General features: G+C 41.9%; 1 protein-coding gene and 1 non-coding gene across 28 annotated transcripts in view; both read left to right on the top strand.

Annotated features, from left to right (window-relative positions):
* The window catches only part of ESRRG (estrogen related receptor gamma), a 696,316-nt gene that overhangs the window by 354,601 nt on the left and 316,769 nt on the right, over positions 1-24,946 (top strand). For 3 of the 27 annotated variants that reach the window (XM_069544605.1, XM_069544577.1, XM_069544608.1), the window contains one exon: positions 7,175-7,204. The exons of the other annotated variants lie outside the window; for them this stretch is intronic. Coding sequence is in view for 1 of the 3 variants with exons in the window: in XM_069544577.1 (XP_069400678.1) it covers positions 7,175-7,204 (30 nt within the window). In the remaining 2 variants the exon portion in view is untranslated. The remainder of the gene's footprint in view (positions 1-7,174; positions 7,205-24,946) is intronic. 27 annotated transcript variants of the gene reach the window in all.
* LOC138416752 (U8 small nucleolar RNA) lies at positions 15,763-15,898 on the top strand. The gene has a single exon (XR_011247863.1). It is a non-coding gene; the product is annotated as a U8 small nucleolar RNA (small nucleolar RNA).

The raw sequence follows: 24,946 nt of genomic DNA, 5'->3' as shown, positions 1-24,946 counted from the left end.
GACATTCGGAACATAGGTAAGCAGATTGTAGCCAGGAGTAAGAAGGGGTAAAAATGGCAGAGGGAAAGCACTTGAGGTGTCTCTGGATGTACACCAGGGCATCAAGGCAGGTCTTCAAGCATCCTTGCAAGTTTGAAGAAGGGGCACCAGCTCTGATGCTCTGAATGTGGGGGGTGGGTGGCTGGGCTCTGCTACTGCTCTATTTTCATAGCCATCAGTCTCAGAAAAGATTCTAAGAGTCTGCAGGAACAGCATTCAGACATGTACCTGGTCCCATCCTTTCAAGTGAACGGAACTTGTCCTCTCTTTTCCTCCATCCCTCTCTCTTTCCTTCATTTCCACCACTGATTGGATTGAAGTTAGAGAAAAGACAGATTTGAGGCTTTCCCAATGCTTCCGGACATAAAGAGCTTGTTGAGCTCTGTGAAGGGTGATGGAGGTGCGCTGAGTGTTTGGCTGACGTGTCAACAGCACTTCAGTGGGAGCTGCTTGCTGCACACCCCGCCCCATCAAGGTGCTGCCTCCAGCCTCCATGGCTCTGGTCTACTTTCCAGGGAGCCAGCCCACAGTCCCTTGGACTTTGATGCTCCATCCCTTGCTGAATCTGCTGCCCGAAACACTGTTTTTGGTTTAGCACTTGTTTTCTGCAGGAGGTGATCAAGTTTGTTAAAAGCCCAAAGGAAGCATTTCTGAAGAATTTTAGTGTTTAATGATAAAAGAAAAAAAAAATGCCCTACTTTTCTGAAAACATTGATTTGTTTTAAACTTGTCTTAAATTTCAAGAAAACATTTTGGGTGCAGAACAAAAATGTGGCTATTGCCCTGCTTTCCTTAAATCCCTCATTTTCAAGAATTCAAATGATAGAAAGGTAAATCTCCATACTACTTTGCAGCAGATGGTTGTTACTGACCCTAAGCCATGGTGTTCTGCCTGCTGTGGTTATTTTTTACTGAAGTATGGTTGCTGTACAATATATGTAAGTTTGTTTTGTTGCTCAGAGCTATTCAATGCTTTGTGACCCCATAGACTATAGTCCCCCATGCTCCCCTGTCCATGGGTTTTCCCGGGCAAGAATACTGCAGTGGGTTGCTATTTCTTTCTCTAGGGGATCTTCCTGACCCAGGGATCAAACCTGAGTCTCCTGCTTGGCAGGAAGACTCTTTATCACTGAGCCACCCAGGAAGCCCATATGTAAGTTATGGGCGTACGATATAGTGATTCACAGTGTTTCAAGGTTATACTCCATTTAGTTACTATGAAATATTGGCTATATTTCCCATGTTGTACAATATATCCTTGTGGCTTATTTTTGACCTAATAGTTTGTAACTTTTATTCCCCTATCCCTATATTGCTCCCCCTCCCCTCTCCCCAGTGGTAACCACTCGTTTATTTTCTATATCAGTGAATCTGGTTTTTGTTGTTGTTATATTCACTAGTTTGTTGAACTTTTTTCAGATTCCACATATGAGTGTTATCATACAGTATTTGTCTTCCTCTTTCTGACTGGTTTCACCTTAGCGTGATGCCCTCCAAATCAACCCATGTTGCCACAAATGGCAACATTTTATCCTTTTTAGGGCTGAGTAGTATTCCATTATATATACATACAGGGTGCTCTGTTTTTAGTGATGATAACTGGAGGTCTTTTTTTTTTCTTTTACATTTATTTAAAAAAAAAAGCAGATGGTTATTCTATGGAGATATTGCATTAAAATTTTAAAACTACCACGGAAATACCAAGCAGCCTGTGTGGTGAGAAGGACTAGAATTTTAGAGTCAATGTTAGTTCCAAAGCTTTGGGTTAGTTAATGATCTTTTCTAAGTCTTCTTATCATTAACATTTAGAAAATGGTATAGTTAAAAGTAGTACTCACCCTGCAGGGTTCTTGTGAGAATTTAATAAGGTAATACATGAATTTAGCACGGCACCCTGGACATATACATGTAAGCCAGCGCAGCGCAGCAACTATCAGCCATTTAATGGTTTCTCCTCTTGCCCCTCCTCCTCTTTATATTTAACTACTTTCCTTCCCATTTGAGGGGAAAAATAGAAAAAAAAATCCTTTGGCAGAATCAGATGAGATGTAACTTGGTATTGTAATAATGTGAGGCACTGGGAAGTAGTTAGGTTGGGACCAGCGCTGGTAAATATTACAAGTAAACTGTCTGTTGGACTTGTTACAAAACCTGATGCTTAGTCTCCAAATTGTCCATTTTGGTTTCACGGATGATCTATAATCAAGACTCATCTAGATTTCTAGTTCAGAAGGGACCTGTTTTCAGACCTCACTTTATAGAGACTTTGTGTCATCCTCTTAAATGACTGGAGCCCAGATGTTGTGACCCCTCACATTATCTGTGAGCCATGCATTCACTTTAGAGCAATAATAGCACCCAAACATCAGGAATGCTGTTTTCTTATCCACAGGGATCCAAGAACTTTTTGAGGATGTTTGTACATTTCTCTCAATTCCCCCAGAGAGGTTCATCCCTGAAAGGAATCACATTTCAGTGGTCAGAGTCAGTATAGGGAAAATTCTACTTGGAGGGATGTTAGGAGAGGGTGTTTCTATAAGATTTCATTCAATGCTAGGGTTCTGTAACCTTTTTTAAAAAATTGGAGTATAGTTACTTTACAAGGGGGCTTCCCTGGTTGCTCAAATGGTAAACAATCTGCCTGCAATGCAGGAGACCTGGGTTCAATCCCTGAGTCAGGAAGATCCTCTGGAGAAGGGAATGGCAACCCACTCCAGTATTTTTGCCTGGAGAATCCCATGGTTGGAGGAGCCTGGCAGTCTACAGTCCCTGGGTCACAAGAAGTTGGACATGACTGAGTGACCAACACTTTTATTGCTTTATAATGTTGCATTAGTTCCTGGTGTACAGTGTCGTGAATCAGCTATGTGTTTACATTTATCCCCTCTTTTTTGAGTTTCCTTCCCACTTAGGTCACCACAGAGCATTGAGTAGAGTTCCCTATGCTATAGAGCAGGTTCTCATTAGTTAGTAGTGTGTATACACCTGGAAGAGAAGGCAATGGCACCCCACTCCAGTACTCTTGCCTGGAAAACCCCATGGGCAGAGGAGTCTGGTGGGCTGCAGTCCATGGGGTCGCGAAGGGTCGGACATGACTGAGCGACTTCACTTTCACTTTTCACTTTCATGCATTGGAGAAGGAAATGGCAACCCACTCCAGTGTTCTTGCCTGGAGAATCCCAGGGACGGGGGAGCCTGGTGGGCTGCTGTCTATGGGGTCGCACAGCGTCGGACACGACTGAAGTGACTTAGCAGCAACAGCAGCAGCAGCATACACCTGGAGGAGGGCATGGCAACCCACTGTAGTCTTCTTGCCTGGAGAATCCCAGGAACAGAGAAGCCTGATGGGGCCATGGGGTCGCAGAGTCGGACACAACTGAGACAGAGCTCGCACACACGCACAGTGTGTATATGTCAATTGCAACCTCCTAATTCATCCACTCCTCTCCTTCCCCTTTGGCATCCATATGTCTGTTCTCTGCATCTGTGTCTCTATTTCTGCTTTGCAGATTAGATCATCTATACCATTTTTCTAGATTCCACATGCATTTTTAATATACGATATCTGTTTTTTCTCTTTGACTTACTGTGCTCTGTATGACAGACTCTGATACATTATTGTAATAATGGATGACATTATTACAATGCTAAGTCTCTCAGTCTACCACGTATCTTTAGTAGGGTTTTGTAACCTCTTGAGTCTGGAGAAGAAATGTGGCAAGCACACCGGAAACTCTATGCACAGCTATGAAATTAGTTAAAATTGGTTAATTTCTTTTCATGTCCATATTGGGGTTAGTACCACTGCTCTCATACCTCAAAAGCATTTAGTGATGTGTGTCTGTTCAGTTGCTCAGTCATGTCCAACTCTTTGCAACCCCACCAGTCACCTCTGTCCATGGGGTTTTCCAGGCAAGACTACTGGAATGAGTTTTCATTTCCTCCTCCAGATTAGTGATGGTTAGCTATTGAATGAGTCAAATTTCTCAGGTAGCATCCTCATGTTGGTTCTGTCTCCCCCAGCCAACATTTTGAAAACTAGAACCTCAATTCAGAATAAACTTTTAAACTGGCAGAAAGAAGAGAAGCTGTCACAGAGAGGTGAAGAGTTGATCAGCAACTCACTTTCTTCTCCAGTTTAGCTGATTCACGGGTCCTTTCTGTCCGCTGTCTGCACCCCAAGATTCCTGACTCTACATTGCAAACATGAGAAACCCAAACCCCAGAAGAAAAAGCACTACATCCCAACCATTTAATGTTTTTTTGATATTATATTTAAATAGTATTTTAATGATGTTAGAAATAGGAAAAAAAGTTGTTGAAAAATGGAAACTAATTAGTATGGAGAATCCAATTTGCAAAGTAAACTTAATATTTCCAATAGCAAGGTGTTGTATTTTGTGGGATTTGGGGGCAGTGGGGGCACTGGGCCTTTGTCGCTGCACACATGCTTCCTTTAGTTGCAGAGAGCAGGAGCTACTCTTCATACTCTTCATTGTGGTGTGCAGGCTTCTCATTTTGGTGGCTTCTTTTGCTGTGGAGCACAGACTCTAGGCACTTGGCCTTCAGCAGTTGCAGCTCCTGGACTCTAGAACATGGGCTCAACAGTTATGACTCATGGGCTTAGCTGCTCCGAAACATGTGGGATCCTCCTGGCCCAAGGATACTACCTGTGTCCCCTGCACTGGCAGGTGGCTTCTTATCAACTGTACCACCAAGGAAGTCTTGTATTTTGTTTTGTTTTGCCCTCTGAGGATCCTTCTAATAGGACTGTAAGATTAGAACCAAATCCCAAGAAAAAAAACAAAGGAAAGAGTTGGCAGACCCTTACAAGATGGGAGCACATTTCTCATCAAAAACTGTGGGATCTTCAAGAGAGGACCCCCTGCTTTTGCATGTCACACAATGCCATCTTTCGGCAGTGGGACAATGGTATTTGGATTCTGGGAACTTGAACTTGATCTCCATACCAGAAGCTAGTTGACCCACGTGCCTGTCAAACCATGATGCCTCGGAGCTGCCGTGAACTTGATTGTTCATTGTCAGTTACTGATTATAGCTACCTCCAGAATGCATTCAGGCTCGAGAAGTACAGAATCAGTTCTTTAATCAAGAAGATGGAATTGCCAGGCTCCCCCAGATGAGAGGAACCTGCAGATGAGTTTTGGAGTCCTAGCTCATGGATAGGATGCCTTTACAAACCCACAGGTGGCCGTTATACATCCCCTCTCTGTCACAGTGTGGCAAAGGCAATAACATCATTTGATGACAGGTTTATTCTCTCCGAATTTCAAGATTGAAATAGAAAGATGACACCTGAGTGGAATTCCGAGGTCAGCCAAGCACTGTCCAGTCCTCATAAGATGCACAAATGCAAGCGAAGCTCCAAAGAAGTCTGTTAGGGGATTTATTTCGTGGGACTTGGTATTTCTTATTTTTGAGTTTTACCTGATAATTAAAATCCACGAGTAATATAATAACACTGGGGCAGGACTGGAGCGAGGTGGATGGCATTGCAGTTTGCACGTGGCCCTGACCTTGCAAGCTGAGTATTCATCTGAAGTAGGGGAATTCAAATTTTCTATTCTTTTGCATTGTCATGCCTCACGTTGATAAGCGCAGGGAAATGTAAATAAAAAAGACCTATTTCAGAACCTTCCGTACAACCTTTTTGTTTTATGACAAAAGACAGTTAATTAACATACTAGCAGTAAGCAGCCTTCCCAAACTCATGCTAATTATGTATTCTGTTGACCGTGACTCTAGTCATAAGGTAATTGGCTCCCAGCAACATGACATTTCAAATCATCTCTTGAAATTACATCAAAAAGCCAGCCTGTTTTGTTTTGATAGGGGAACAATCAATTTGATAAGTGGTAACACAGCTCATTGTTTCACATTAATTAGACTAATTGCTGCATGTTAGCCTCTGAAATAGACAGAACTTGGAGAAGACAAAGGCTGCGGCCTTTAGCATGCAGTGCATGTGACGGTTCCACTTGCTTGCACAGACTGTAGGCAGAAAGCAGAGCTGTTAGGAGGCTGCCTTGCGGGAGGCTGGGTGTTAACAGTGGTTTGATGTGTTATGCTTAATACACTGGCTTTCAATTATAGCATCCAGGTTCCAAGTCCCACAGAGGAATGAAGAGCTGTTTCTCAGCTAACCGGGTTTAGGTTAGATGGAGTGTAAGAGCCTTCTCTCCTACAGGACTCAGACATTCTTCTGTCCCGTCCTTGCCAGGGAGGTCCAACCAGCCTCCCTTTGTAGTAGTCTGGGCATCTGTGGCTTTAAAAATCAGACTGAAACAAAACAAAGCCAAAGCAAAACCAAAGACCTAAAGAAAAAGAAGATTTTAATTTTTCCCAATTACAAAACAATATTTTAACCTGCAGAGAGAGATTCAGCCAACTGTTACTGTAGAAACCTAACACTCGAGCCTGCAAATGCCTTTCAGTTTGACAAACTGTACCTTGGTTTTTCGCGGAGATCACTCATTTGGCCAAATCGGACCATGTGATCTTTAAGACAACAGCACATGTCAATCTCAATTGGCAACAGAGAGAATTTGACTTGTGACCTGCCTGGACCTCTGATGCTCACATAGGTTGATGAGATCATGTTACTGGGCGTCTGATGCAATGGAACAGGACTCCTTTCCAAGGGAAAAGGCATCCAGCACTTGAACAACCCAGATGTACTGCCTCTGTCACGCTGACACTATCAGCTTATCCACACACAACTTCTAAAAATTGCTAGCTAACTAAACAAATGTGCGCCGTGACTGCCTGTTGTTTGTGTACCTATGCGTGTCTCTACGGTTTTTATAGGTGAAGTGGGAAATTCGTATAAATATTTCATCCGGCAGTTGCATATCATCAGATTCAAAGCGGTGAGATGGTAAATCATCTTGTTGGCTTTGGGCTGCATTTGACCTAAGAGACAAAGTCTCAAACAACAGCAGACTCTGCTAACAGCTCCCACGGCTCCTTGCAAAGAGTAGTTTTCACAGGTTCACGGTGTGGAAAAGACTTTCCTGTTTCTCACTAATTTCTTCAGCTTTACCAAGAGTGGTGTTGTCTTTGACCAGGAAGGACAGCCTATAAACGTAACAAGTTTTTTTTTTTTTTTCTTAAGATACACGGCTGCATCACACATCCCCAAATTGTAAGTATAACATTCCTCCGTTTGTAAATGCTTACGGGCTTTCATTGAAATGCCAAAGGGAATTATGACAGTGACTTTCGAACCTGGCTTGGAAAATGAATTTGAAACATTTAAACGCCAATGATTTGCTTCTTTGTCTGAAGACTTCTGAGACAGGGAAGGTGGGGGGTCAGGGGGTGGAAGGAAGCTGCAGATATTGGTACCCAAGGAGAGCGTTTCAGTTCTTTTTCTCATGCCCTAAAAGGAATGATCCTTTGGCAGAAACTTCAAAGCACAAATTTGTGCAGCAGGTTTAATTTGGTCATTTAAAAAAAAAAAATAGTGTGTGGGGTAGCAGAGGCAAGCAATTAAATGACTGCTCCTACAAGTTAATACATCTTCAACAGCCTTTTAAAAAGGTACAAGGATTTGCGATTTAAGTGCCCTAATGTGCTGTTTTCCCTGTAAAATCCCAGGGTTTATTCTGACGGTAAATGATGGAGCAAAAAAAAAAAAAAAACCACCACCAAGATTGAAGCCCCTTAACATTCAGTTTAAGTGCTGGTTCCGCTCGCCTGAGCACACGTTGGAAGCAGCTTTGTTAGGATTCCAGCCGGCACCCCGGCTGTCACCACTGGTCCTTGTACAGTCAAGCCCCACTCCACGCAGAGCAAATCTTTGCTCAGTTAAGCGAGCGTCAGTCACCGGTGAGCTTGGCTGCCGGCCCAGGGCTGTTAGACCCGTCCCTGCTACACCTGAGTAAGATATTGACAGGACATTGCTACCCAAACAACAGAGTTGAGGCACGGGATAAAAAAATAAATTAATTAAATTGTCATGGGGCTGACAGAATAATTTTGAAAATGCCACTTACACATCCACTGTACAAGCTGAACAGAGAAACTACTGCTTTGCTTGCAGCGATGTAGTGTCTCCTTTGGTGGGTTGCTTTTTTTCTTTCTTTCTGTCTCAGGATGTGGATTTGGAATTGGGGGGTGGGTAGGGCGGGGGGTGTGAGAAGGGGGAAAAGGTACCAGTTGATGATTTACCTTGTTGAACCTTTTGGCCAGTGAGATTTGCATAAGGCCTGCTAGCTACTGAACAAAAGCTTCTCCAAACCAACACACTGTGGAATATAAGTGACAAGGCTTGGGAAAGTAGGGAGAAAATTCTGACAGTGGGTAATTCTGCTGAGGAGAAAAATAAGGATCAGAGAAAATCAGGGACAGAGGAGGAAAAAAGAAAAAAAAGACGTAAAGTAAGAATAGTTTTTAAATAGGAATGCCTGGCAGAGCTATTAATCACACAGAACTGAGCTACAGGGGTTGTGGAGGCCTCCCAAGACCAAAGGACAGAGGCTCCACAGAAAGCCCTGAATACACCATCCACAGCCCCCCACTTGCCCCAATGTGCAAGAGATGACCTGTTCAAGTAAGCTAAAAAGTTGATATAAAAATCTAAGGAGTTTTAGCAAATATTTAGTCTTTGGTTTTCACTGTTGAATTGATGGTCTGTTGTGGTCGTGGCGTTCTTACTGTCATCCTAAGTTGAAAAAGTGAATTTCATTGATGGCAATAGATGATTCAGGTCCTTCCAAAGCTTTGGAGGGAGGCGGAGGAGAGAGGGGGAGGGGTGAGCCCGCTGATGAACCTGAACCCTCTAGCAAGGCTTTGTTTCATGAAACTCTTAATTGGAGGTTTGCTGGGAGAAATCAGAAATTACTGTAGGGTCTGAAGATTTAATAACTTCTTTTAAAATAGATTTCGGGTGGGGCGAATTGAGAAAGTAGCATTGACATATATACACTGCCTGCCTGCCTGCCTGCTCAGTCACTTCAGTCATGTCCGAATCTTTGAGACCCTATGAACCATAGCCTGCCAGGCTCCTCTGTCCATGGGATTCTCCAGGCAAGAATCCTGGGGTGGGTAGCCATGCCCTCTGTTAGGTATATACAAACAACATGTGTGAAGTAGATAGCTGGTGGGAAACTGCTATATGACCCTGGGAGCCCAACCTGATACTCTGTGACAACCTAGAAAGGTGGGATTGTGCTGAGCAGGGGGAGGGCTCAAGAGGAAGGGGATATATGTATACACACACATATATATATAGTTACATAGTTATGACAGATTCAGGTTGTACCACAGAAACCAACACAATATTGTAGCAATTATCCTTCGTTTAAATAAATAAATAAAATAGATTCAGTATTCCTGTAATGTGTATGTGCTATCTGAATGCATAATTTCTCCTGGAAATTAAGGAATTTGTGCTCAGAGCTGTGTCTGTGTTTTTTTAAAAAAAAGGACAGTTCTGAGAGTGCTGGCATTTTGCTCCCCCCACATTCCCATCTCACATTCATGCTAGAGGTAGATGTTTTGAGACTCCATGGACTGATGTAACTGGAATGGTGAAAGGCGGTCCTTTCTATTTCTATCTTTCACTCACAGCTATAAACACAGACCCTCTGGCTGACTTCAGAGAGTCTGGACTTTCATGGCTCAGCCAAAGATGAACTCAGAGCAAAGAAATAAAACACTTGGTTACAAGTCAGTATGGAGTGCTCACTATAGTGCAGCATGGCTCAAGGCACTGAGGGAATATCTTTAAGATATATATAAGATCACTTTTCTCTTTTGCTCTTTTGTCTCTTAGTATCTAAGAGGGGTATCTGTGCCTCATAGAATTGCTGAGAAAATGAAGTGACTCTAAGGCTCCCAGCCTGGTGTGATAGCCACCGTTTTTGGAACTGTGAGTCATTTATCCATGCTAATAACAAATCATGGTGAATGTCTGACATTTCCTTCTAATATCATCAGGGCCGGATTCAGGGATGTACAGCCTGTGTAGTCACATAGGGTCCAATGCTCAGAAGGGCCCTATATTTGGCTTAATAGTCTCCTATTACCATCTTGAAATAAGTCATAATTTTGAACAAAGAACCAGCCCCGTATTTTTATTTTGCATTGGGCTCCCCAAATTAGGCTGCTGGTTCTAATATAGTTACTTAATTTTGCTCATAATTTCTGTTTCTTTTCCAACTACAATTTTGTCTTTTTTGTGTGCTATTTTTATTTTTTTAATTGGTTTTTATTTGGGTATAGTTGCTATACAGTGTTTGGTTAGTTGCTACAGTAGAGCAGAGTAAATCAGTTATATGTATACATATATCCCCTCTCTTTTGGATTTCCTTCTCATTTAGGTCACCACAGAGCACCAAGTAGGGTTCCCTGAGCTAAGTTGCTTCAGTCATGTCCGACTCTGTGTGACCCCATAGACGGTAGCCCACCAGGCTCCCCTGTCCCTGGGATTCTTCAGGCAAGAACACTGGAGTGGGTTGCCATTTCCTTCTCCAGTGCTTGAAAGTGAAAAGTGAAAGTGAAGTCACTCAGTCATGTCCGACTTGAGGCAACCCCATGGACTGCAGCCTTCCAGGCTCCTCCGTCCATGGGATTTTCCAGGCAAGAGTATTGGAGTGGGTTGCCATTGCCTTCTCTGTAGCTACACACTAGGTTCTCGTTAATTATCTGTTTTATCCATAGTATCAATAGCATATACATGTCAGTCCCAAGCTCCCAACTCATCCTACCCACCCCCTTTCCCCCTTGGTGTTGGTATGTTCGTTCATGTTAATGCATATATGTGGAATCTAGAAAAATAATATAGATAATCTTATTTGCATAACAGAAATAGAGATCAAACTGCAACTCTGATTGGATATTTTAAACTAGCTTTTGGCATTATCAGCAGCAAGTAACAATTCAATTAATTCTCCCCCCCCCCCCTTCTTTTTCACTTTCTTGCTGCTGCTGCGTTCCTTCCATTAATGCCCAGAGTGTCCCAACCACACTGCAGTTCTCAACCTTCCTTGCCTGGGCGCCCCATTCCTGAGAGAAGATGTGCATTAGTTTTCCTCTGTGTCTCCGTGCCCTTCCTGTTCTTCCCTTCCCACCTTCTTTAACCGCCATTCAGCTCAATTTTCCATGTCTCCAAGCAGAAAACACCCTGCCTCGAGGGTGTCCTCGTATCCTCACGGCACCTTGTTATATATCCACCTACTCTAACCACTTCTCCAGTCACTACTCTGGACACTAAACTATTTTGGGGTGCACTGGGGAGGGGGCAGCTTTCTCTTTTTCAAGCCTGCTGCCTCCCTCCTCCTGATACATAGTCGACTCTCAAGTTGTTGACTGAATAAATAAACAACTAAACCAATGACCAGGGCTGCCAAGAGCACAAGTGACTGATTTTCCTCTCACCTTTGAAACATTTTTTTCTCCGCTTTCTTCCTGCAAAGTAGTTTTGAGCAACAGAATGCTGAAAATGCATGGACTGGGAACCAAGATGGAAAAACAAACAGGGAGAAGTGAGTTCCAAGAATTGGTGATGACCAAGAATGGATAAGAAATTAAATGGATAGCATTGTATACCACACAATCAGTAAAATGAAATGCTTTTTGGAATATGTATTCTATTCAAAAATATGTGGGGTTTTTTTCAATTTTTAATTTAGTTTTATATTGGAGTGTAGTTGATTTTAGTGGGGAGTGATAAGAAGGCCTTCTTAAGTGAACAGTGCAAATAGAGCAAAACAATAGGATGGGAAAGATTAGAGATCTCTTCAAGAAAATTAGAGATGTCAAGGAAACATTTCATGCAAAGATGGGCACAATAAAGGAAAGAAACAGCAAGGACCTAACAGAAGCAGAAGAGATGAAAAGGGGGTGGCAAGAATACACAGAAGAGCTATCCAAAAGTCTAATGACCTACATAACCACAATGGTGTGGTCACTCACCTAGAGCCAGATATCTTGGAGTGTGAAGTCAAGTGGGTCTTAGGAAGCATTGCTACAAAACAAAGCTGGTGGAGATGATGGCATTCCAGCTGAGCTATTTCAAATCCTAAAAGATGATGCTGTTGAAGTGCTGCACTCAGTATGTCAGCAAATATGGAAAACTCAGCAGTGGCCACAGGACTAGAAAGGGTCAGTTTTCATTCCAATCCCCAAAAAGGGCAATGCCAAAGAATGTTCAAACTACCATACAATTATGCTCATTTCACATGCCAGCAAGATTATGCTCAAAATCCTTCAAGCTAGACTTCAATACTATGTTATCAAGAATTTCCAAATGTACAAGTTGGATTTAGAAAAGGGCAGAGGAACCAGAGATCAAATTGCTAGCATCATAGAGAAAGCATGGGAATTCCAGAAAAATATCTATTTTGACTTTGTTGACTACACTAAAACCTTTGACTATGTGGATCACAACAAACTGTGGAAAATTCTTAAAGAGATTGAGTACCAGACCACCTTACCTGTCTCCTGAGAAATCTGTGTGCAGGTCAAGAAACAAGTTAGAACCGGACATGGAACAATAGACTGTCAGAATTGGGAAAGGAGTATATTGAGGCTTTATATTGTCACTCTGCGTACTTAACTTCTATGTAGGGTGCATAATGCGAAATGCCAGACAGGATGAATCCCAAGCTGGGATCAAGATTGCCAGGAGAAATATCAACAGCTTCCGATATGCAGATGATACTATTCTAGTGACAGGAAGCAAAGAGGAACTAAAGAGCCTCTGGGTAAAGGTGAAAGAGGAGAGTGAAAAAAACTGGCTTAAAACTAAATATTCAAAAAACAAAGATCATGACACCTGGTTCCATCACCTCATGGCAAATAGATAGATAAAATGTGGAAACAGTGACAAATATTCTTTTCTTGGGCTCCAAAATTGCTGCAGACAGTGACTATAGCCACGAAATTAAAAGAAGTTTACTCCTTGGAAGAAAAGCTATGACAAACCTAGACAACATATTAAAAAGCAGAGACATCACTTTGCTGACAAAAGCCCATATAGTCAAAGCAATGGTTTTTCAAGTAGTCATGTAGGAATGTTGGAGTTGGACTAGCCTTCTAGTCCATAGAAGGCTGAATGCTGAAGAATTGATGCTTTCAAATTGTGGTGCTCGAGAAGACTCTTGAGAGTCCCTTGGACAGCAAGGAGATGAAATCAGTCAGTCCTAAAGGAAATCAACCCTGAATAGTCATTGGAAGGACTGGTGCTGAAGCTCCAATACTTAAGCTACCTGATTCGAAGAGACGACTCTGGAAAAGACCCTGATGATAGGAAAGATTGAGGGCAGGAGGAGAAAGGGGCAACAGAGAATGAGATGGCTGGATGGCATCACTAACTCAATGCACGTGGGTCTGAGCAAACTCCAGAAGATAGTGGAGGACAGGGAAGCTTGTCATGCTTCAGTCCATGGGGTTGCAAAGAGTCAGACACGACTTAGTGACTGAATAACAAGAGTTGATTTACAGTGTTGTGTTAGTTGCAGATGTCCAGATGTAAAGTAATCCAGTTATGCATACACATAGTCTTGTTCCAAGGTCTTAAGCATGTTTCAATACACAATAGTTCATAAAATTGGGGGCTTATAAGCCTTTAACACGTGAGCCTACAAGACAATGGGGAACCCATAGAAGGATGGGTTTGATGTTGGGCAGAGATGTGAGTCCATAAATTATGTTGAAATTTGAATGCTGCAGCAAATTTGTGAGAGCATGTAGTTTTCAGAGGAAAATGTCTGACTTTCATCAGATCCTCAAAGGAGCGTCTGGCCCAAAAGTAATTAAAGACCCCTGCTTTGGTGTTTTAATTTGAGAAAATGATGTTTCTTATTAAAATAGAACACTGTATATAATGACTTATCATCCCTTATTAAAGGGATACTTTCCTGAGTTTTAACCGCTCCCCCTACCTACACCCCAGTTTATCAATTATAAGTTTGAAAAGATGTTTCTTAAATGTCCCCACGTTCTTTGAAATATTTCTTGCTTGCCTTTCGAAATTATCTACATTGTTTCCCTGCTTTTCCTACCAGCCTGTGTTCTTCCTGCTATTTGCGAATTCCTCAGTGTTAGAATGAGCCAGGAAAGGGCAGTTGAGAAAAACCTGTGAGCCGATGGCTAGGGTCATGCTCGGCTTTTGTTGTTTTTAGATTCTGTGTCATTGATGTACTTGGCGCATTGCTGACAAGATGTTACTGATTTCCTGACCACTGGGCAGATAGCTGTGTTGAGAGGTGTTAAATTTTCAGCAAAATCATCTGTTTTATTACCTTAAATTTACTTGTGATGTTAGCTCATTTACAACTGAATTTTTAGTTTATTTTTCTCACCTTTAGAAGCTTCTATTTCCTGTCTTTGTTTTAGTGTAATGTTATTTGAAAGATAGTGAGATTCCTCCTCCCTGTGTGTAATAGATTAAGATAGTTTTATTTACAAATAAATGTGGGTTTAGGAGGATATCACATGGTTCTCAAGAATATCACAAGTTTCTCAGGCTATGTAAGTGATAATTCTAAATTAATTTGCAGTTATCATTACAGATAAATTTACCCAGTTTAGTAGAAGAATCTGGAATGCTTATGTATTCTTTTTTCTAGTTTGTATGAAGGATGTAAGTTTTGACAAGGGTTCATAGAATACATTTATCCTTTTGGTTGAGATTTTCCAAAGTTTTTGAAGTAAAAACTTCACTGTGATAATATATCTCAATGCTCTTGACTCTTTTTGATCATTATATGGCTTTTATTCCCTCTCCTCTGAATTCTTTGCACTGTCTAAAGAGTCTGAATTGAGAAACCATTCATAATTTCTATAATCTTATGTTGTATTTGGATTATATGACATATAATTGTATAATCTTTCCCCCTGAGATAAACTGTAAGCTCCTTGAAGACAGGGACTTGTGTTCTTTGTACTGACAATAAATCCTAGCAAGATGTCAGACCCATTTAGTGCTTTCCATTCCTCACTGATTCACTGATTATAATGACCCCCTCTACCCTGAGAAATCAGATCTAACATTTAAGTTGTGCTTCCACAGGTGTTGGTGTCATGTCTGAGTGTTTAAAGTTTGCTGGGGTAGATTTACTCCTGAAATACTTTCTAGACCTGGCAGAAATAACAAGATAGTGTGATGGTATAATGGGTAGAAATGCATAACCAGTTCTACAGAATGTGAAATGTTTAGGAATGAAATATCAGTTACATATTTACCTTTTGCCCATTGTCAATTCTCTGAAAAGGCTCTGATGGTATTGCAATGGTATAGGGTAACCAAGTGAAGGTAACATTTACTAAGTCAGCTCTTGGGAACAGCACACATAAGAGCTGACAGTCCTCTTAAACTAGCGAACAATAATTAATGCTTTAGGGTTAGAGAAGATCTTGGAAATTATATAGCCAAGCCTCTTCATTTTGTTGGTAAGGGGGTTGATTCCCATTTAGATGTCTATTCAAGATCATATAAGCAGTATTATTATTAGCAGTTAGTATGAGGCAGGCACTCGCTTAAATGCATTGTGTTTATTAACTCATGACCTCACGAAACTCCATGAGGTAGGTATATGTGTATCCCTCTTTGTCCTTCCCACACTGTCCCAGTCTTAGGCCAAGCTCCCATCACCTCCTCTTAAGACTCAGTGAAGGCCTCCTAACTGGCGGTCCTGCATCCGTTCCTTCTGCCCAGGAAGAGTCTGCCTTTGGCCGACTTAATAATCATTTGCATCGTCAGGTAGGATAATCCTTACCTGTTCCTCCTTTCGGAGGGCAGAATAGAACATGATGATTGGAGCTCGCATGATTCGTGATTAACGGCTCTGCGTAATCAGGACTTGCAACACCCTGATTGCTCCTATCTGATTCTTAAAAAAATAAAAATAAAAAAAAAAAAATTAAAAAAAAAAAATCATTTGCAAACGTCTCTCTATCCAAGGTACAGTCCTGCCCTTAGTGACCACGTGTTGCTTATGGATTCTCAGGAGACAGCCCTTCCTGGCTCCCCAGATGCCCCCTTCCCCCATCTCCCTTGCTCGTCATTCTGCAGAACTTCCCCCCACACTCCCTCCCCTGTCAGCTTTTGCTCATGCTGTCCCTCCAACCAGAATGTTCTCTCTTTTCTCTCTCTCTCTTTTCTCTTTCTCTCTTTTTTAATTTGTTTTCATTGGAGTATAGCTCCTTTACAATGTTGTGTTAGTTTCTGCTGTACAGCAAAGTGAATCAGTTATATGTCTACATAGATCCCTTCTTTTTTAGTTTCCTTCCCATTTAGGTCACCACAGAGGATTGAGTTGAGTGCCCTGTGCTATATCATAGGGTTTCATTAGTCATCTATTATAAACAAGAGGTGTATATATGTCAGTTCCAATCTCCCAATTCATTGCCTCTCCTCTTCCCCCAGTTTATTCTCTAGATCTATGTGTCTATTTCTGCTTTGTGAATACAGTCATCTGTTCCATTTTTCTAGATTCCACATATAAGTGGTTTTACTCTTCCTGTTTTATTCTTCCTGACTTACTTCATTCTGTATGACAGTCTCTAGGTCCATCCACATCTCTGAAAATGCCATAGCCTTGTTCTTTTTTGACTGCGTAATATTCCATTGTATGTATGTACCATATCCTCTTTATCCATTCCTCTGCCGATGGGCGTCTAGGTTGCTTCCATGTGCCTGCTATTGTAAACAGTGCTACAGTGAACACTGGGGTGTGTGTATCTTTTTGAATTATGGCTTTCTCCAGATATATGCTGGGTCATGTGGTAATTCTATTTTTAGTTTTGTTAAGGAACCTCCATACTGTTCTCCATAGTGGCTGCATCAATTTATCTGTACATTTCCACCAACAGTGTAGGAGGGTTCCCTTTTCTCCACATTGTCTCCAGGATTTATTGTTTGTAGATTTTTTGATGATGACCTATCTGACTGGTATTAGATGATACCTTGTTGTAGATTTGATTTACGTTTCTCTTAATTCGTGGCTTTGAGTGCTCAAAAAATGAAAAAAAATGGGTGGAAGACCTAAATAGACTTTTCTCTTCTCTTACATCTCCCTTTCATGGGCATATTTCTCCCCACCAGATCTTAACTCAGAAGTCATGGCCTCCAAGAAGCTTTCTCTGACTCCTTAGCTAAATTAGAGGCCACTGTTAATAAGCTTTGAGCCCTCATATCCCTGTGACTTAGCCCTGTTCCTAAAGTTAATGCAAGGCCTAATGTATAGCAGACACCACAAATTTGTTGAAGAAGGGAAAGAAAGAAGGAAGCTCTAAGATACCAGGAATAATTTAGTCTGTTTTATTTCCATCAAAAGAGTCAGGGTTTGGAGTAGCCACATCTAAACTGAATCCCCCTGTACTGGTTACTTATTGAGAAAATGCCTGGAATGGAGATCAAGGGCAAAAGACTAGTCAAAAATGATGCTGAGAAGAATTCAAAATAATCTCTATGGATACTTTGCTCTGAAGCAGGAGGAGCATAGCCGCCCACTTCTTAAGTAAGGGTCATGCACAGTGACTGCCTTCCCAGAAGTACGCTATGGAAAGAGGGATGGGGAAGAGAAATTTCACACTGGGGCAGGGGCAACTTGACATAGAAGGCCTCTTCCAGGTGATCAAGGTCAGCCCCAGCCGTGATAAATCATGTCAGTAGTATGTACCGTTGAGATGGCACTTGACCTCTGTGGTCTTCTGGCCCCAGACCCATCACCCCAATCTAGATATGCAACAAATCTCAAGCAAATCTCAGTGGAGATTCTACTGAGTCCTTAACCAGAACTCCTCAATACTGTCGAGATCACTGAAAACAAAGTCTGAGGAATGTTAGAGAAACCTGAAGCCTCATCATAACTAAATATGATGTGACATTGTAGATGGGTCCTGGGCCAGAAGAACAATAGATACAAATTAAGAACGTTTGAGTAAATAAGAAGTTTAGTTAAGAATAATGCATCAACAGTGGTTCATTAGACGTGACAAATGTACCCTTACTAATGTAACATGTGGAAAGTTAGAGACTGGATTCCAGATGTACGGAAGGGACCGCTCTGGTGCTGTCTTCACAACTTCCCTGCAGATTTATTTCTTTACTTACTTGGCTGCAACAGGTCTTAGTCACGGCACATGTGATGTTCCATCTTTACTGTGGCGTGTGGGGTCTCATTCCCTGCCCAGGGATTGAATCCAGGTCCCTGTATTGAGAGCCTGGGATCTTAACCACTGGACCACCAGGAAGTCTCTGCAAATTTAAAACTATCCTAAAGTTACAACTTCATTTTTTAAAAAAAGAAACCCTCAGCTGCTTCAGTTTTGAGGTTGAATGACTGGAGCAGAGTTAGTAGTGTCAAAAGACAGCCAAGAAGTCACTCAATTCAGTCACTCGGTTGTGTCCGACTTTTTGTGACCCCCATGGACTCCAGCACTCCAGGCCTCCCTGTCCATCACCAGCTCCCAGAGCTTGCTCAAACTCATGTCCATCGAGTTGGTGATGCCATCCAACCATCCCGTCCTCTGATGTCCCCTTCTCCTCATGCCTCCAATCTTTCCCAGGATCAGGGTCTTTTCCAGTGAGTCAGTTCTTTGCATCAGGTGGCCAAAGTACTGGCTTGGAGCATTAGGAAGCATGGAAGGGGTTGGTGGTGACCTCAGGGTTGAGGGGATGCTAGGGCCTGAGGAAGAGGGGGTGCCACAGAAAGTCAGGCAGGGAAAGGAAGGAATGGAACTGGATTGGAGTTAGGATAGACTGTAGATGCCAGGGAAAGATTGTTTCACGATTTGGAAAAATGTATATTTGTCCATAACATCTCAATGGACGTGAATTCAAGCAAATTCCTGGAGACAGTGGAGGATGGAGGAGCCTGCAGTGCTGCAGTCCGTGGGGTCATAAAGAGTCAGACACCACTTAGCAACTGAAAACAACAGTCCATAACAGGAGAAGAAACTCAACAAGCTCAAATGCTTGTTCTATTTGTATTTAAAAGTGAGGCCCTAAAAAAGTGATGGTGAGTTGATGGCTTCGTGAATAGAGATCGTGAATGGGCTGCCTTTATTCTAGGGTGATTTGTAGGTCAGTTTTGTTGCTGTTCTTGAGAGAATCCCAAAGTGCTCGTCTTTGTTGGTCTTTTCTCTGGATCCTTCTGTTCTCTCCAAGTCCTCCAGTGTCTTGCCTTGGGGATATACAATTGCCTGAGAAAATTCTGGGAGCCTGGTTGAGGGGGCGGGGGGTGATGAGGGGAATGCAGGCTTTCCTGCAATACCCTCATTTTCAGCAAGGGATGCTAGGTATACCCAATGCACTTGACTCCTAAACTTTGAGTGCAGAGTCCTGCTTCTTGTTAGTATCCCATTTTTGTCTGTGTTTGCAGTTCACTTCCTGTGTCTCTCTTGAACATTTATTCCTCTGACCTCTGCTTTTCAACTTCCTGTACCATGGTTCAGGCTCAAGTACGTCTATTTTTTATCAATGATGGAGGATGTGTTTCTGTTTGTATTGTTGTATTGCAGATAATTTCTAAGATGAAGGGGACAGAAAAGTCTTCACCTTCTTAAAATCAAAATTCCAGGATCCTACATTTCAAATCACCTTTGTTTTCTTATATATGTGATTGTGTTTTTAAAAAAGATGTTAAAAGTTGATGTATTACACAGTCTGATTATTTGTCTGTTTATTTTGGTGGAAAAAGAGTTGTAATTAAGGAACAGAGCTGTCATTTTATTTTTCCAAGTCTGTTGGTTTTAAAGTTTAGTCCTCGGAGCGTATTACTTTATGCCTTTGGGGCAGTCCTCTCATTTTTGAGAGTAAGCAGTCTTTTGTCAAGTGATGCAGGAATCCAAGCTTGTTATCTGGAATGGAAATTAACTGAACCTGAGGCCCTTTCTTGTATGACCCTAGCCGGTTCTTTCCTCTTTTAATATTTTAGTGAATTTTTTAAAATGACAAAGAAATGATTCTGGCTCTTGGTTTCTCGAGCTGTATTTGTTTGTCAGCTAGTTGAGAATGAAGGAAAGGAAGACAGCTTTTCCTGAGTCTTTTCTTTCCCAAAAGAAGGCTAGAGCTTACCCAAGTCCCTAAAGATATAGTTCATGCAATTCATGGAAATGATTTCCCAGTGAAATGCTGTTTTGTTTTGTTTTTTTCATTCATGCATTTTGAACTTTTCTTTGGTCAAACTTCAACTGTGCTGAGCAAAACCTTTGCTTTTCTTCTTGTACTCAGTACAAAGTAATGATAATGCTTACTAATATACGTAAGTAATAACTACAGTAACTCTCTCCCAGAAGAGATCACTGTCTAGGAGAGGTGTTTGTTATTGTTTAGCCTCTTAAGTCATGTTCAACTCTTTGCAACCCATGGACTATAGCCCACCAGGCTCCTCTGTCCACGGGATTGCCCGGGCAAGAATACTAGATTAGGTTACCATTTCCTTCTCCACGGGATATTCTCAACCCAGGGATCGAACCCGAGTTTCCTCTATTGTCAGGTAGATTCTTTACCACTGAGCCACCTGGGAAGCCCTAGGAAAGGGGTTTAGTCAGTGGGAAAAAAAATATGTTGCCCTGTTAGTAAATATCACGCATGTCTCCTAAGAGGCTTCCTAATGGGTGCAAGGAGATTAAACCAGTCAATCCTAAAAGAAACCAGTCCTGAATATTCATTGGGTGGACTGATGGTAATGGTGAAACTCCAATAATTTGGCCACCTGATGCAAAGAACTGACTCACTGGAAAAGACCCTGATGCTGGGAAAGATTGAAGGCAGGAGAAGAAGGAGGTGATAGAGGATGGGATATTGGATGGCATCACCGACTTGATGGACATGAGTTTGAGCAAGCTCCATGAGCTGGTGATGGACAGGGAAGCCTGGCATGCTGTACTCCATGGGGTCTCAAAGACTCAGACACGACTGAGCAACTGAACTGAACTGAATGGGTGCGACTTCATTTCTCAGCGTGGTAATGGGTTCTTGTACCCACTCTTCAAGCTGTGTTTTCCCAATAGGATTACATTAGAATTTGGGGGTTGGTGGATCTGGAGGGATGGATATATCATGAATTATTTAGTTCCCACCTACAGACAAAGCTGGGAAGGTGTTGATCCCTGCTTCTCCCCAAGCTGTCAAGTTACCAAGGGACTCTTAGCCTTTAGGAGTGGTTTCCCCAGGTCATCTTGAGAATCATTCTACCGTCCCCTGAGACCCAAGAGCTCCAGGAGCTCATTTTTTTCACGCTTACGTCAGCCTTTAGTCTTCCCCATCCCGCTGTCATGCCTTAACTGGCGAGGCCAAGTCTTAGTTTGTAATCATGAATGCTTATAAGGCAGGAGGCCAAGGCTTCCTAAATTGCTCACTGAGCCTTATTGTAAATTTATATTGAACTCTTAATGGTGGGAGCATTAAAAAAAAAATTGGAGCCTTTGAAAGGTGATCTCATTTCAGATTTTTTTTCCCCTTTTCTATATTCTCTGGGTGAAACCACATTATTTAAAAAAAAAAAAAAACAGTTAAGTCAGAAGTCTGGAAGTGTAATTGTCATTGAATTTACTTTAATGATAAAAACAGGAAGGAGATGATCATTCATTCAGAAAACGGTTATTGGATCTGCTCTGTCCTAAGGCACGCTACTGAACCTGAAGATGAATAAGATATGGCTCCTATCCTCAAGTTCCTTAAAGATTAGGAGAAAAGAAAACAAAAACAAAACCTTTGCAGTGCCTGTTAGCATGCATTAAAGCTGCAGAACAAATTACTAGTAAATGTAATGGCTTAAGACAGGAGCTGTCTGTTACCTCATGAAGCTTCTGAGAGTCCAAAGTCTGGGAGCATCGTAGGTGTCTACTTCTGGCTCCAGGTCTCCCATGAGGTTTCAGTCAAGCTGGTGGCCAGGACTGAGGTCCTCTGAAGCCATGACCGAGCAGGAGGGTCTCCTTCCAAGTTCCCTCCTCTGGTTCCCAGCTGGAGGGCCTCAGTTCCTCACCACGTGGGGTTCTCCAGATGGCTGCTCAGGGTGAGGCAGCTGGCTTTCCCCAAAGCTCACAATTAGAGAGAGAAAAGGAGGCCAAAAAAGAAGCCACAGTGTCTTTTGTAATCCAGCCTCAGAAGTGACATGCCATAATTTCTGTGGTGTTCTATTGGTCACACAGACTGATCCTGGTACAGTATGGGAGGGGCCTATACAAAGATGGGGCTTCCCAGGTGGCTCAGTAGTAAATGCAGGAGGTGCAAGAGATCCCTGGGTCAGGAAGATTCCCTGGAATAGGAAATGGCAACCCACTCCCGTATTCTTGCCTGGAGAATCCTGTGGACAGAGGAGCCTGGAGGGCTACAGTCTGGTGAGTCATAAAGAGTCAGACATGACTGAGCGACGGAGTGCTGTACACAGATACAAACATAGAAGGGGGAATTTGGGGAGGGGGCATTTAGGACACTTACCATCCCAGTCTTCCGTCCAAACACAGACCTGCTCCAAAATTCCCTGGTGGCCTAGTGATCAGGATTCCACGCGTTCACTTCCACGGCCAGGGTTCAGTCCCTGGTCAGGGAACTGAGATTCCATAAGCCATGAGCCATGGCCAAACAAAAAACAAAACAAAAAACAACAACAACAACAACAAAAACCCTGACCTGCTCAGTCTCCAAGATTAGCAGTAAAAGAAGTGTGTTCAAAAATATCCAGATGTTAGCAACCACCCTGGGAAGAAAAGGGTTGTATAAGGAGATCGGGTGGTAAACATGAAAGATAAAGATGGGCCAGCCAAAAGGGACAGCAGCTAAGAAAATCTGTCTGGAAAATTTGTTAGAAATTCTGAATTCTGTATGACATGACTCTGATTTTGCAAAGAAAAGGATTTAAGGTCACTGATCATATTCCCATCAGACTTCGAGTGATTCTTTTCTACTAAGGGATCACCGTGCCTTATGAAAATTGAAATGGGAACTGCAGGAGAGGCTGTACTTGAATGAGTCCCTTCCGTGGTTCCTGTGATACGGCAACAGAATCAACCACAGCCGACCAGTTTTTCTTTATGAAGCACTCTATTTAACAAACCAGTGAAGGCTTTGTTGTACGATCATCTAAGAAAAAACTTCGTCACCACATTTATAAAACTACTAATCTGGGCTAAAGCATCAAATTCTGCTGCTTAGTCTCGTCTCAAAGACTGAATTATTTTACATAAAGACACCTATTAAATAGCATTTTTTCAAGCTGAGGAGATACACCAAGAGTACTCTCTGCATTTTTCCTGTGGGCCTCCACCCCAAGTTTACTTCACGGATGTAAAAGATCTAATTTGTATCTCCTCCTTTCTTCGAATATTTGTTTCTGAACCAGTGGTTGAGGGTTTTAAATATCAGAAACAGCTTTTCTCTCCTGGTCTTCCCCTGCTTTAACCTGGCAAGAACCTAGGGAGTACATGGAGAGGGGAAGCTAAAGAGAGAGGAAGAATAAATGACATTGGCATTACTTTCTAGTACTCTACTTATGCTCAGAATGACTTCCAATCCTTGCTTAATTTAGGACTAGATCTAGGGAAATGGCCAGGTAGAGGACATGACACAAAATGAGGTATTTAGCAAGTTGTACATGGGTGTCATGGAGATAATGAAGAATACTGACAACATGCTTCTGCTCCATGCGTATGTGCTTGGATAGGTCCTGTTGATCTAAATATTACTCAAATATTCCATTTCAAATTTAGATTCATATGCTCCTGGTAAAATGCATAGTAGTTATAGGTAATGCCAGGTAACCTGACCTTCCCTCTTTGATCTTTAAAATACATTTTTCCTGTATTTCTTATACTAGGAACAAAAAGAAAATCTAGTTGACAGCAGTGCAACTAAATTGTGATGCTTTGTGGGAGAAAAAATAGTAAAGGCTGGGTGTTCTAGTCATGGGTTTTAGCAAGGCATGTAATATGATACTGAGGCCTGAATTTTCTCCTCTGTAAAGTTATAAAGGAGATATAGTTGATTTATCTGGGTTTTCTTAGGTCTAAAGTTTTCTAAAAATAATTTTCTACAGGCTGACTTTTTTCCTGAATATTTGTAATTTTTATGCACTTTACAAACATAAAAGTGCTATGCCTGTAAATAAAACTTATCAATGACAAAAAGTTTCTTTCTTGTAAAGTCCCTTTCTAGATTGCTTCTGTAAATATATCTCATAATGTTTTTGTGACGGTGGTGAGGGACAGGCAAGCCTGGTGTGCTGCAGTCCATGAGGTTTCAGAGTCGGGCATGACTTGGTGACTGAACAACCACCAAAATAGCTCGTGAAAGGTGTATGTCTGAGAAATTAAAGTGATGGTTTTGCAAATAATCTTTTCAGAGATCAAATATTTTTTCCAGATGTTAATTCATTGTTCTCCATGGTTCTAAGTGAACCACCTACATTGCTTACTCTTTAAAAATGCTTTTGGGGACTTCCCTAGCAGTCTAGTGGTTAAGACTTCGCCTTCCAGTGCAAGGGTGTGGGTTTGATCCCTGGTCTGGCAGCTAAGGTCTCACATGCTTCATGGACAAAAGACCAAAAAAAACATAAAACAGAAGCAAGATTGTAGCAAATTCAATACAGACTCTTAAATAAAAATGTTTCAGCTGCAAGTATCAGAAATGCCAATTAGTGTTGGATGAAAAGTAAGCATTTAGTTATCCCATGTCACAGGAAGGTTAGAGATAAGTGCTTCCTGGTTTGTTCAGTGGCTCCACAGGGCTAAGTTTCCAGATTGGCATCTCGGATTCTCTCGGTCTTTCCATTCAGATCGCAAGTTAACTCTCCCAGATCCTAGCACTGCATCTCTACGGAACAGTGTCTCAAGCCAGTGATTGTCCTCAACCAAGCATAGGTAAAGAGGATGAGGTTACCCCCTCTACTAGGATCAATCGAATTCACTGTTCTAGTGTTCAAGTCTCTCTTAC

The sequence above is a fragment of the Ovis canadensis genome, chromosome 12 (assembly GCF_042477335.2).
Source record: "Ovis canadensis isolate MfBH-ARS-UI-01 breed Bighorn chromosome 12, ARS-UI_OviCan_v2, whole genome shotgun sequence".
Lineage (NCBI taxonomy): Eukaryota > Metazoa > Chordata > Mammalia > Artiodactyla > Bovidae > Ovis > Ovis canadensis.
The sequence above is the reverse complement of the archived record's forward strand: the minus strand, read 5'-3'. Positions and strand labels throughout refer to the sequence as shown.